The 14,305-nt window shown below is 37.9% G+C and overlaps 1 protein-coding gene across 3 annotated transcripts; it reads right to left on the bottom strand.

Annotated features, from left to right (window-relative positions):
- Nucleotides 1-3,344: 3,344 nt before the first annotated feature.
- LZIC (leucine zipper and CTNNBIP1 domain containing) lies at nucleotides 3,345-13,739 on the bottom strand. 3 transcript variants are annotated; one of them, XM_029086185.1, is made up of 6 exons: nucleotides 13,591-13,736; nucleotides 12,419-12,554; nucleotides 11,220-11,318; nucleotides 10,497-10,592; nucleotides 8,642-8,727; nucleotides 3,345-3,354 (listed from the first exon to the last, which is right to left on the bottom strand). In XM_029086185.1, the coding sequence occupies exons 1-6, from the start codon at nucleotides 13,689-13,691 to the stop codon at nucleotides 3,345-3,347; spliced, it is 528 nt and encodes a 175-aa protein (XP_028942018.1). In that variant the 5' UTR covers nucleotides 13,692-13,736. The 3 variants fall into 3 exon arrangements, with proteins under 3 accessions (XP_028942018.1, XP_010171213.1, XP_028942019.1); XM_010172911.1 differs by lacking the exon at nucleotides 3,345-3,354 and adding an exon at nucleotides 7,348-7,747 and having other exon boundaries at nucleotides 8,646-8,727; nucleotides 13,591-13,739; XM_029086186.1 differs by lacking the exons at nucleotides 3,345-3,354; nucleotides 8,642-8,727; nucleotides 10,497-10,592 and adding an exon at nucleotides 7,721-7,741 and having other exon boundaries at nucleotides 11,214-11,318.
- Between the last annotated feature and the right edge of the window lie 566 nt (nucleotides 13,740-14,305).

The following is a 14,305-nucleotide window of genomic DNA, read 5'->3' as shown; positions in this document are numbered from 1 at the left end:
CCCAGGGACAGAGCTTCCTCCATCGCGATCGGTGACATCCGAGACCCTGGCAGCACGCGGTTTGGTTCCTGGTGTTCGCCACACTCTTACCTTAATAAACATCCTTTAATCACTCCGAAATGACGCGGTGCCCAGCGTCCCCAGGAGCTGACGCTTCCCCTCCCGCTGTCCTGCTGAGCGGGGCAAGGCTGAGCAGCACAGCTCCTGCGGTAGTGCCGCCTTAGATCAATCACATGAACGTTAACATCGGTGATGTGACCGCTTTTCAGTAATACTATGCTAAGTTAAGGACACTGCAAAATTCAGTACAGCTTAATTTAAGTAAATTCAGTCAACAGAGAAAATGCCATCTTCTGAGAACCTCCAGCTAAGAATGAACATCTATTTGGTCATTCAAGCACTCAAAAATAAAGTAATCCTTCCCTTAGACACACTTGAAGGAGAATAAAACCACAGTGAACTCATAATTATAAAAGAATAATTAAAAAAGGCGAGAGAAGCCATCAAAGGTCCATCACTGATCTGCATTTGGGTTTCCCACTGGGCTCGACAGCAATGCTGCTTACCTACAAAATGTGTTGGTAGGGTCAGCAAGGTAAGTATAAAATTCCCAAAGATAAAAGTGTTTGGTGTACTGTTATTTAGTAAAATGCACCCGTTTTCTTCTCGGTATTTAACTTCATTGCATAAAAATAGTCCCAGTAATGAAATAGGTGGCACTTCCTTTAACAGCTTGCTACTTAATGACATCAAAGCCCCATGCCACTGAAATCCATACCCCACTGCCAGTTAATGAAGGTCTTAACATGAAAGCCTGTGCAAAGAGCAAAACCAAGCTGCTGACAGGAACAGGAATGGTGCAAATATGCTGGGATCTGAGATCACTAGCACATACCCACAGCACAGCAGGCAGTAATGATTATTAATTATTTAAGAAAAGAACATAAGAGCTCCAGCATAAGCTGAAAAAAAAAAAAATATGCAGAAGCATTGCTCTGGGATCCTCCAGTTGGATTACTGTTAATTAGCGCAGTACATGAGTCTGAGAGAAAGATCTAAAAGCATCTTATGCTAGTAGGAGTGTATAATTAAGCCATCATTTGCATCTTTGCAATAGTATGAATTTTCTTACTGATAACATCATGGGCAAAACATTTTATGACTAAGTATTGTCTAGCTTTCGTATTCTAATTCAGCTGTCTGACTGTACAACAGTGCAGTGCAATCTTATATGGCATCAATTTAACATCCTGCCTTTATTGAGAAAGGGGTTTAGCAGACAAAGATACTATAAGGCTTCCTCTGCCCTTGGAGAATTTTAGATTTATTTTCTCAAAACACTGAGTCTAAACCACCTTCTGCCCCACCTTTGTTACTATCAAGCTTACTGAGATGCTTAGCTATCAAGCAAGGTGACATCTTACCATTATAGTAGTCACTTTTATCATCATAAGACACGATGGATGCCCAGGAAACCTCTTATCTCCTAGCTCTGCAACGGATTTAGTGGAATATTGTTCATGTCTCACGGGAACGCACAGACCTTCACAAAGTAAACAGAAGATACCAGTGCACTGCACTTGATGAAATCTATTATCTTACCAATCATCACCCTACTTGTCCCAACCACAAAATGGGAATAATACAGTTTATCATCAGCAGGGGAATGTTAGGAAGTTTAATTATCTAGAGGTTAAGTATTTCTAAAATTTTTACCAGTATTGCATAAAGACTGGATATTATTTTATAAAAATCAGACAGACTAAATGATTTTTCTTTTCAATAGCTTCTCATCTCCTGTTTAATGAGGCTGCTGTTTGTTCTAGTAAGCCAAAATTCATGAAACCTCCTCTGAAACCCTGCTTGATTTAGAAAAAGTCTCTCAATTCACTCTGTCCTTCTCTGATCTCCAATTCTTTCTTAATCATCTCTGCAATTCATTTAGGATTCCTTCACAGTACAGCTGCTTCCACCCTCTAAGTCCCTCTGTATTTGCTGGCATCTCCCTCTCATTAAGAGCTTCCAGCAGCATCTGTACACACAAGCCCTGCTTTCATTATCCATCTGATTTAACCACATGCAACAATAATGAAAACTCTGTTTCTCTTGAAGATGTGGATGGTACCCAATGAGGGAATTGTTTTTAGTTTGGAATCCTTTCTCTTTTTGTAATCTTTTATATTTCAGATTTAGTCTGACAATCCCAATCCATCAAAATCATGCTCTGATGCAGAAACAGTACAGTGTTTCCTGAAAATCAAATGCAGTTCAACCAATCAACTCTCTGCATACTTGGGACACTGCAATAAATTATGTCAGCTCACAACAGTCCGTTGAAATTTCCATAACTAGTGGCAAGTGTAGATTAGAGAGAGTATACTAGAAAATTAAATAGTTCAGCTGCCTTAATTACAGTATTTAATGTTCATACAGACTGTGCAGTGAGGAGATCTGCAAGAAGTATTTATAGGGATGGACAAAAAAGCCTTCTGGTGTAGAAAAGGCTCTGACAATCTCTCTTTTGTTAATCCAGACTTAGTTTGTACAGTAAGAAACCTTCAGCTGCATATTTTATTCAAAACCAGAAATGTTTCCAGGTTAAATTTGGTCTTTACAAAATTGCAAAACACACTTTTTAATGATAACATTACAGAATGTAATTTCAATCTTCACCTTACAAGGACATTAACTGGACAATCAAAAGAAAAGCTATTTACCCAGACATTAACACTCCTGTCCACAGGATTTGCAGGTGGTTCTGCCTGATGGTTTTCAGTACATCTGCGATTATTATCAAGCCATTTTTGGAGGCATGTTGAAAACACGATCCTAAACATTATCAAGCAGCAAACTATTATGATAACAAGATAAAAAGAGATGTCCATGATTAGAACTTGTTTTAAAAAGAAATCTGCTACTAAATGTATCATTAACACATTAGTATTAAATTACAGTAGACATTTCAGGGCACGATAGAGCAATGCCTTATATATAGTTATATCTCCTAACCTTATGTCTGTATTTCCTCTTTTAAGACCTTATTATAGAGACTAATTATTCTGAAACATTTTTATTTATCCTGTCAAATAGGTGTCAGATACTTTATGACACTTTTTCAGATGCTCTGAACATCAGCAGATCCCCTTGACTGAGGTGGGAAGCTTGGATCTTTAGAAGTTATGGGAAAGAAATCTTCTGCAACACCAACTCAAATAATTCTCCCTTCTCCCTCACAAGCATAAAACCTTATTATTAAGGTAAAGTTAAAAAGCCTACAGCCTCATAGTGAGATATGGTCTCACGTTTTCTATGACTCCTAAAGAAAAACTCCAATATGAGCACTCCTATTCCTCTCTCGTGGGTAGCTAAGCAGACAGAATTGAAATATGAGTTTACTTCCCTAACAGAAAAGGCTTCCCCAGAGCTCAGTGAGAATAATTTTAAAATGATGGAAGTGGGGAAACTAAAAGATGCCTGCAGCACGACTTGCACTTCTTTACAATGTAAAAATTATATTTGTCTTTATAGAGGAAGGTAATGGCGATACTGGAAACAAAGCCAAATGGTTATATTTTAATTTGCCTGCCATTTCATCCACTAACGATGCAGCCTGAAATGCCTGGTCAGTAGGCTATCATTAACATGGAATTATCTATCAAAATGAGTTTCATTTTAACAGGCAAGGTAACATGATGAACTAAGGGATCTCTTAGGAAATCTTGTATTTTTCCTTTAAGACAAAGATAACTGGCTACTTTTCCATTCAAGATCAAAGAAGGGAAATAATATAAGGAGACAAAGACAGAAAAAAAAGAGAGACAGACCATTTGAAGCTTCATTTTTCTCTCTAACATTTTATCTTTTAGATCAGTACAATCACTAGATTCACCCTATAGAGAAAGAAGATTAAAAAAAAGGGGGTTATGTATGGCCAAAAAGAACTCTGGGCAACTTCGCTGATGTGTTTAAAGCTACTGTACTTTACAGTTCTTATTTCAGAAGTAAAATGAGAAACAAAAAACAAAGCACTTCTGATCCTCAAAGCAATGTCTGACCAATAATAACTTCATAGCACTTGATAGTCAAGTATCATAATCTGTATTTTATTCCAGGAGAGAAATATGTGTAGAGAGTAAGTGAACTCTCTGGGTCTAACACTGAATCAGGGATGGAACTCAAAACACCACAAGCTTGTATGTTAAATGACAAAACCATGCTTTCATTTAGCTGTTAGTTCTTTTGTTACCAGTTTTTATTTGAACAAATTATTATTATAATAAATAGATTATGGAGGTTTTTTCCAGCCACCGCAGAAACATTTGAGATACTACTGGAGGTGTATCCCAGGATTATTTGGCAAAATATTCAACACAGCACACCAATTAAGATTAATTTCAGAGGCACAGTCAGTTAACCACTTCAAGTAGGTTACTTCAGTAACTATTTGCTACTTGGCATATTGAATATTGCAGTAATATTGGTCCTTGATCTCAATCTCATCTCTGTCCATCTACATCACAAGAGATCTCTTTTCAAGTGCAGAAGGAGCACGTCAAGAAGATAATCAGTCAACGGTCAGTTTAATAGGAATTTTACAACTGCCTGCAGTATAGAAACTTTGAAAAAATCCTGAAGTATTTGCAAATCAATTAAAAAAAGAGTTTCTCCTGGAAATGTATACCTCTCCAACCACAAGGAAAAAGATTTCCATATCATTGTACTGTAAACTTACTGTGATTTGTGGAGTGCTGAAAGATTTAATTTACATACTAATGCTGTAAGCAGGATGGGGGGCTGTGGGGGCAGAACAGTAACTTAGCACCAGTAATGAGCAGAAAGGAAAAGGTAGCTACAGTCCCCACGAACTGTTTTGTTTGCAATAATTTTAGACTGTCTAATAACACCTTTTAATAAGCTGCTCTCAGCTATAAAGCTGCAATCAGCCTTTGTCAGAGAACATAATACTGCCCCAGACAGGAAAATAGTTCTGAAATGATGAACAAAAGACTCCATCTAAATAAAAGCTTCTTTAAAAAAAGCAGAAAAACGTTCCATCAGACAAATTCTGCTGTCTATAGTGTGTAGCGCTTCATTTCTAAAATACTAGATTTCAAGAGGATATCTATTAAAGCAAAATACATTCTAAAAACCACATTTTCTGGTTTACTACTCCAGTCCTAGTTTACAATTAGATGAACTTACCATATAAGTGCAATCTAAATTATGACTGATCATGTTAATTTTCTGTTTATAGTCTATGCTACCCACTTAGTCTCCAAGTGACTACTATGACACTGAGATTAACCTGGCAATAAGCTATCCAAATGTAAGACTATTTCCACTCCACTCAGTTTCAGGGCAGCTCTCACTGGAGATCAAATCTAGTTATAAAAGCCTATGACAGGTAAAACACCAATGTTCTACTCCATTAAACACAGGATTCCTCAAAACAATGGGTCACCCTCACTGCTGACAAACACAGGTCCAACTCCACTGTTCCCAAAAACAGCCATGCCACCGTAAGCTGGAATTTAATCTAGCCAACATTTGGGTTTAAAAGTTGGTTTATAAACCATTACTAATTCTAAAAGAATTCAGTATCATCCTTTTATCAAAGATATTTTTTAATTTTTATATTTCAAATCACTAACAAGAGAGAAACAGTAACTTTTTTCCTAGGAATTCTGATCTTTCCAGCAACAGACTTACTGCGGATGACAGTTACCACATTTTACAGATCAGTTCAGAAACATCCCTAAAACTTAAATAAGACACGTTGTTAAAAAAAATACCCATACACCACAACCAGTACAAAATCTGTTTGTCCTAAAGATACACCTATCACCTTAGCAATACAGACAGAGATCTGTTGAACCACTTTTTAATATCATTTGCTGGAGAGTTAGCATAAAGCACTGGGGCCTTTGGTTATTGTACTATGCCCTCATTTAAAGAAAAAATAAACTTAACACTTAGAAAAATCAGATAATTTGCGGAGTTTAAGCAGCAAAACAGTAGCTTTCTTCTCTTTATATAGTTCTGCCCCACCTTATGGGAAAGGGAACGGACTGTATCTGTGACTGACAAGCCACACTTTCTCTGAGGGGTGCCAGATAATAATAGCACGTCAACACGCTCACAGCCAAATGCTCCTTTTGCCAATGAGATTTCATAACGCTTCCTCCACTTCTGAAGCTCTCCAAAGAAAGGAAATGCTAACTCCCTGTTAAGACATACAGGCCAAAGGACCCCAAACCGTCTAATGCTTGAACTGTTTTTGCACAGAAATAGAGGGAAGTTACTTTTTTTGCAACTTTTTTACCTTTTTTTTTTTTTCCAGCTAGAAGCTGTATGTTTCTCTAGCTAATGGTAAAATAAGAAGGGCAACAGGTATGAAATTCAATTAAGAAATGCCTTTTTTTGTTGTTGTTGTTGCCAATATCATTAGATCAGCACCTGAATATATACCAAGGGTATAAGAGACCTGAAATGCACATTTCTCAAGCTGAAAAAATCCTCAATGAAATATAGCCTTCCAATCAGTTCAGAGAAAATGCTAACAAGTACTGGATTAAAGTGGGAAGCTGCCAGTACTTTAAGAACAAGATCCCTAACACTGATTTTACAAAAAATAGTTTATCAGGAAGTTAAACACACATCTAGAGTCCCAAGTAGTTTCTCCACGGTCAGAGCTAAAAATTCAACAATATGAGATTTTAAATCCTCCTACACCCTGAGATTATTCAGGATTCTAACTTCCCTGCAGAGGCACAGACCCTCCCCTCTTCACAGCACCACTATCTGATAAATAGACTGAGCAACACTTGCACTGATCATGTCATGAGAGCTTTTCTCCCCCTTTTAAACTTGTTTCTACTTGCAAGCTATTTCATGCTGCCTCAGAAATACTGAGAAATAATGGTAGCATGTAGTTGTACACCCAGAGCTAAAGTAAGAGGTCACAGAAAGGGCTTCTCACTGCCATTTCCTAGCAATTCCCTGTCATTTCAATACACAAGGTTAAATTACTCCAGAAGCCTCCCTACAGGACTTCCATTGTTTGTCTGTCAAGGCTCAGACACAGTGGCACTCATTCATGAAGCAGCGAAGGGCCAATGATCAGCATACAGTCTCATTTTGGTTCTTCTGCAAACAGTTTGCAGAAAGATGGCATTTCGAATAAACTATGACAATTTCTCAAAGCTTCAATGCTTTCCTAGTACACACTACTTACTAGGGAGTGCAGACAAAAATTAAGACAACTTGAGAGCAATGTGAAGAATCACCCAAAACCCCACTCCCTCATTAGGGCTGCTCCTGAGAAAGATCAGCTTGCTACAACCACATGCAAAAAGGTTATGTTTTAATAGTTAGAGAAATACACATTCAGAAAAGTTCAAAATAGCTGATTCTTTCCGAAGACAGGCATACCATGCTTTTGTTTTTAGAGTACCACTTAATGATCAGCCCCAGAATGAACGTTACTAAGGTGTACAGACACCAAGGTTCCAAAGTGCACTTAAGGCTGTTTACTTCATATCTTCTGGTTAAGAACCCAAGAGGTTTAGGGTTTGGGGTTGGTTTTGTTTTTCTTTTTTTCAACATGTTAAAAATAGAAAAAACAAATGTAATATGACAGAAGTCCAATGCTGCTGATAACTGGAGAGACACAAGCCTCACGCACCTCTTCACTGTTTTGCTTTTTCTACTTCAAAACTTGCTAGAGCAAAGACTTTGTCTCCTGATCCTACGAGAGGAAAAAACATTTTCAGTATTAGTAGAAGTCGTGAATTCCCTTATATACAATTTAAATCAAGCAAAACATTTGAGATCAAAAGAAAACAAACTTACATTTTGAAAACTAGAGCACTTGAGCTAGTTTTGTTTGGGTTTTTTTTTTTTTTTTTAAAAGGAGACATACTGGCTTGACAAGTCTGAAACCAGCCATGTTGTATTGGGTCTGGCTGGGACGGAGTTAACTTGCCCCACTGTATGTGCTCTGTATTTCTAGCTATAATGGCACTGATAACACACTGATGTGTTGGCTACTGCTGAGCAGTGCTGGCACAGAATCAAGACTCTCTCACCCCCAAAAGCCAGTAGGCTTGAGGTGGGCAAGAGGTTGGGAGGGGACACGGCCAGGACAGCTGACCCAAACTGCCCAGAGGGAGAGTCCATACCCTAAGACACCACACTCAGCAACAGAAGCTAGAAGAAAGGAGGAAGTGGGGAATTAAGGCATTTGTCTTCCAAAGGAACTGCTACACATACTGAGGACCTACTTCCTAGATAGTGACTGGACAGTGCCTGCTGATGGGAAGTCGACAAGAAATCTTGTTTTCTTTTGCTTTTCTTTATTAAACTGCCTTTGTCTTGACGCTCAAGTTTTTAATTTTATTTTCTCTCTCTGTCATGCTGAGGAAGAGGAATGAGAGAGCAGCTTGGTGGGCACCTGGTGGCCAGCCAAGGTCAACCCTCAACACACACAGAGAACTTCTAAGTACCCTTTTGAACAAAAGAGTTCTCACCTCACTTACACTCTCAGGAAGAGGAGTACTGAAAGGCAGGTCATAGAGACACTTTATTTGCATTAATCAGTGTTCAACAAGGCAAAGAAATGGGAAGTTTTGAGAATGAAAACTTACCAAGGTCAGTGGAGACTTTCTCAAACTGGCTGAGGGCTGCACCAGCATTTGCTGATAAGAACATCTCATCATCTGAAGTGAGCTAAATCAGAAAAGGACAAAACCGTGAGCATCGTACCTTAACCGTGCATATTCCCACCATCTATGTGGGCAATACATGAACTATGACAGGTTACAGCAATTGCCAGTTTGCAGTTTTTAACTAGCAGTGTTATCTAACACATTAAAAGCCAAAGCAAAAATGCAAGCTCCTCCCCCTACCATTGAATTGTTTCTCAATGACACCTGTCAGCCCAGGAAGGACAGCATATGCAACATCAGACACGCCTCTACACGCACCACTAAGTTTCAAGCTGACCTCCACTGATAATTTTTGATGAGAGATCACACTGTTATCTCTGTACCAAAACAATGCAAAGGATGTCAATCACTTTTCTGTGATGTGGTCAGTACAATAACCAGCTAAGATCTAAGCTCGCTTCATATCACCTACTGAGGAAAGCAGAAACGTGCAGTCCCTACCACCTTTGACCGTGTTAAGAGTCCATGACCTAGAAATGGTTCTCTTCCTCTAGAGTGGCATTTGCACATGTATATTTTGCTTTTATGTGTGTGCTTTGATGCCTTGTAACAGAAGCCTATAAAATATTTACAATAATGAAGTAGTAACCTACATTTGGAAGGTACAGATATTCTAAGCTAAAACTCACTCATTTAAGTAGTCTCAGATATTTATCCTTATTAAGCAAAGCATAAGTGTGTCAAACTGTCCACAGTGTTTGCGTCAGTTCTTTTGTTAAAAATATAGAAATTAAGTACAGATATCCAGAATGATGTTGCAATGAAGGAAAAAGCTATTAGTTACGTGCCTTTGCCACGCTTGGGAAGCAAGCATCTAGCTACTTAATGTTTTGCAATATTGTGTAGACAAACATGTAATATTTACCATCATTTTTCACATTCAGAACGGATGTGAAACTACTGTTCTAGCAAGTCCTCTGTGAAGTAAGTTACTGACCATTTTAAAAGATAAATAGGTTACGTTGAAGTGTGGTGAAGTGGCTTGTCTTAAGTGATCCAAGGAACTCATGCCAGGAGGATTAGATATCTTCATGCATTCAGTTCACAATCTTAACTTTTAACCTATTTCCAAACCAGTTTTTTTTCTCTGATAGCCAAGCAATAAAAATATTCTGAGGGAAAGCATTTGCTAATATCATCTGCTTGGAACGTAGCTCCTTTAAGTAATGCACTTGAGCTTTTCCATTCCCTCATTTCCTAAGAAAGTTTAAGTACAGAGATAGACAGCAACCCCTTTTTCTTCTTATACCATCAAGAAGAAATAAATTCCCTTCCTCCCTCTGGTGGTAAACACAGGAATTGTTCTGCCACTTACATACGTGTTGGGGAAACTGTTTATCCCTCATCTCTCCAATTTATTCATCTTATACCAAGAGGGAGGTATTATCATCAATACAAACGTGAGTAGAGCTCAATGTCTGTCAAAGGTCTTGGATAGCTCCTGCCAGGCAGATAGCTGGTAGCTAGCCAGTAAAAGACTTTTGTAGTTTTTACACACACCATGAAATTGTACCAGCTTATACGTGATCCATTTGTAGGACCCATCAAAGAAAGCACTTTAAAGTAGAAATAGCCTTAGATAAATGTACAATATTATTTGGTAAATGTTCACTAGTGAGTGTTTCAGAAAGCTTAGCATTAAAATAGGACATTTATGTACTACAAAAGCAAGCTGCATTTTATTATTTGCTCACTTCGTATTTTTTCAAATTCCTCTTCAATATATAGATAGAAATTTCTATTTGCCTAACTATCATACCAACAACTTACCTTCTCACCAAGCTTTCTGAGGGCAGTCAGGATTTCCACTTTCTGCTGTGTGTATAGGTCTCGTCCCAACTTCCCAACCATTAAGTCTCGGTCCATCTGTATACCAGGGGCAGCGGGAAAAATAAGTCAAAATATACAATATACCATCCATGGTACCCATGGAAGTAAGGGACAGAGCTACCCATAATTTAAAAGATGGCCATGAAGTTTTACTAACATTCTGCAAATAGTCTTTACACCTAACCTTAGCATTCTTGATTTCTCCAGCATTCTTGAAGCCCTTTTAATCGAAGACTGATATTCATTCAAAATTATGGATTCACATATCACTGACACATGGAGGAATCCCATTTCATTTCACTTTATCTGGATCTCAAGTTCAGTCTAGATCTCTGAAACATCAAGTGTGCTCTCCAGCCCCTCAATCCAATTACAGATTCATACTATTCCGATTTTCTATTTACAGCTATACTCAGTTTTCTATCTGTTAATCACATTTTTGTTTTCGAGCAGCAAGAAAGAAGTTAATTCAGGAAATACACATCGTTGTCCCTATTACCTCAAGGAGCATTTAAAACTGAACAAATTCTGAAAGAGAACTTCTCTACCTCCTTATGATGCTGCCACCATTCTAACACATTCGGTGCTCCCCCTGCAATCATTACATCTTTAAATCAGTCCAGTTCAAATAAACAGTTTTTACAGTAAAACAGAAACCTTCACCTCTGCCAACCTTGTCCTCAATTGCCTTGGTTGTTTCTTTGCAAACATTCTAATTACTTCTGGAGTTTTAAAAGCTTGGCTGATGGCTGCTTGTATTGCCTGCAAGGAAAAGACCAAGAATGACCAGAACTAATAGTCAGAAGCTACAGCTGTGTGACAAGATTAATGAAGGCAGAAAGCATCATTAGTCTCCCCCATATCATTTGATAAAGAGAGCTTTTCTTTTTTGCGTGATCATGGAAGTAAGATGAAAAAAATATATGACCTTTATGCAGGGCTCGAAAAATCCACTAATCAGCACAACTACGCTGAGAAAGAGCTGTGAAACTTTTAATTACAGTCCAGGTCTTAATCTCTAATAATTTCCAATGTCTTCTTGATATTGGCAAATCACAAGTGGATGTTCTGTGCTATCGTTAGCAGTTTTAATGGCCACACAGATAATTACAGCTCTCCTAATGGTAAGCAGAATGTAAACGATGAGGTAAATCTCCTACTGTTATTCAAAATCCTCTATGGGGTATGAAAACTATTATGATTAAATCTCACCACAGTTAAGTTTGGACAAATCATGATCCCTCTGGAAACAAATCCCTAAAACATAGGGCTCAGAAGGAACACATCATGCTCTAATTAAACATTTGAAAAGAGAGAAAAGAGATCAAATGTTTGGAAGTCAGCATAAAAGATCAATTAACTACAAGAAATTAAAGCTACACAGTCACTCTTACAGTTTTTCACTTGGAATGGTATGAATCTCTGAAATATAAACCTGCAATATGAGTACAGGAAATGCTATCTTTATACATTCTAACAGGCAGTCATTAATTTTATTTCTCATTATATATATTCTCCTGGATTGTCCCTCATACCTTTTAAATTAATTTGTATAATTTTATGTTATTTTTTAATATTAAGGATCTGATATATTTAGTCTCTGCAGTTTCCCACAGTTTTTTCTACAGTGTTATGGTTATAATTCATCAATAATTTTTTTTCTTTAAAAATGAAGAGACCTAACCCAAGTTTTTATTAGTCCATGTGTATTAAATACAGAACTAGCTTTCACACGTACCTATCTAAAAATTATAATGAACCACTTGTATCTATTTAAGAATTATAACGAACCACCTGTATTTATTTTCTGTTTCACTGAGTCCAGGAGAACGTGAACTACTGTAATAACATATCATCCTTACCAGTTGCATCCCACTGAGCTCGTCCACCAAAGTCATATCTCCAGACATAATCTTCTTCAGCGAGTCATTGATCTCACTCAGCTGTTCTAGAGTTTCTTTTTTGGTCTCTTCATACTCATCTGCATCGAGCTCCTCTCTAAAGAGGATCCAACAAGACACATTAATTCATAGGACTAAACCTGAGATGTAACACTGAGAAAGTGCTATCAGGGAACACCATGAAGTGTGATTCCTCAGGTAGCAATGAAAACATTCAAATTATTCTGCTCTAGCCCTCTTAGCTTTTATTTAGCTGATGCATATGTAGCCCTAGCAACCCATGCACTTGGGGTACTCAACACTTAGTGCAATATTTAAAAGTGTATTCTGGATCTCAACAAAAATACGCAGCGAGATTGTCTTGCTCAAAGCTACCGTGAATTAAATTATCTGAAATCCCATCTCCTCACTTAAAAACCATAAATTTATTCAGGAATAACTGATCCTGCTGCCTAAGCTTTGCTCATTTCAAAGAATGGCACTGCCAAGCCTTAGCAGCCATAATTGTTCTTGAAAAAAAATAGATACTGCTTTCACAAGTTAGAATTATAGTCAGAGTACGCATCTAAAACTACACAGGATGTTTAAGTGCCAGTACTGAGGCAGAAAAAAGATCCTTTTTCCTTGGTAATTCAGTCTATCTCAAATTTTATTAGCCCACACAAAAAGTAACACAAAATCACAAGAAACAAATCACATGAAAATGTTAGGGAAAGTAAAAAAGCAAACAAAACCAAACATCCATAATTATAAACCAAAACAAAACAGATAGAAAAGCTATTTGCTAACTGCTACTAAAAAAGCCCATATGAAAACACTGAATTCTGTGAACAGCTATTAAAAGTCAAAAAGTCACACTCAAATATAGAATTTCAAATAAAATAGGAATGAATATTTCTGCCTGTTTTCCTTGAGAAGCTGATAAGTAGAATGACCTTAATAAAAAGAAAGGTTTTTAAAAATAATTCTTGCTACCTAATACAAACGTTCTAACTAATTTAAAAAACATAGAGCCATAGCAAAATACAAGATAAAACAAAAAACCACAAGATTTTTTAAGAAGTACCACTTTCTTCTGCCAACCGCTTAAGAAAATTATTACTGTATTAGAGGAAAGCATCTATTTTTATTACCTGCACTCCTCCAGATCTTGAAGCTGCTGCATTAATCTATCCAACTGCTCTTCCAAGTTTTGTTTTAGTTTACTGGTCTCTGTTGTTCCTCTTGAAGCCATTCTCTGTTTTCACATGAAGATTTTAAGTTGTTACATGACACTCCTAGGAGAAAGAAGATTTCATTGTTGTGTATCAACAACTTAAGACTTATTTTAAAATGCTTCAAGTATCAAGAGAATTATGCAATATCTTGATGATGGAATGTCTAATCTAAACACCTGGAGATCCTCGCAGTGGAAATACAGAAGTGTTAGGCTGGGTCTGCAGGGTTGTTCTCTGGGAAGCAAAAGGCAGTTCAGCACTGTAATAACTCACACAGCCACAGCACATGAAAACAAACTGCTTTGAAACCAAGCAATTATTACTGAAATACCGAGGTCCCGCTGTGCAAAACAGATTCTACATTTCAGCTGCCCCTTGGGAAACTGTTTAAGGGACAACAACCAGGGTGCAGGTGTCTGAAGCCTCAGACAGAATCAGGAGCTGTAGGAAACCAGAGCACTCCAGAGGCAAATCGGCGCTTCTTCGGGTACCACACGGGGCAGCAGGCGGCCCAGGGCAGCGACCGGGGAACATCCCTGGGCAACCCCCGGGGGACACCCCTGGGCAACCCCCGGCTCACCGGCAGGTTCCGAGGTTGGCACCAACGCCAGCGGCTCCAGCAGCCGGCAGA

The sequence above is a fragment of the Antrostomus carolinensis genome, unplaced genomic scaffold (genome assembly GCF_000700745.2).
Source record: "Antrostomus carolinensis isolate BGI_N321 unplaced genomic scaffold, ASM70074v2 Scaffold50207, whole genome shotgun sequence".
NCBI classification, from domain to species: Eukaryota; Metazoa; Chordata; class Aves; order Caprimulgiformes; family Caprimulgidae; genus Antrostomus; species Antrostomus carolinensis.
Note: the sequence above shows the minus strand (reverse complement) of the source record. Positions and strands in the feature narration are given on the sequence as shown.

Excerpts from the sequence above, each read along its gene's own strand:
- LZIC (XM_010172911.1), bottom strand. The coding sequence starts at position 13,691 with ATGGCTTCAAGAGGAACAACAGAGACCAGTAAACTAAAACAAAACTTG. Across the intron at positions 12,555-13,590 it reads CAAGATCTGGAGGAGTGCAG|AGAGGAGCTCGATGCAGATG; the intron begins GTAATAAAAATA and ends GATCCTCTTTAG. Across the intron at positions 7,748-8,645 it reads GAAAGTCTCCACTGACCTTG|GATCAGGAGACAAAGTCTTT; the intron begins GTAAGTTTTCAT and ends TTCCTCTCGTAG.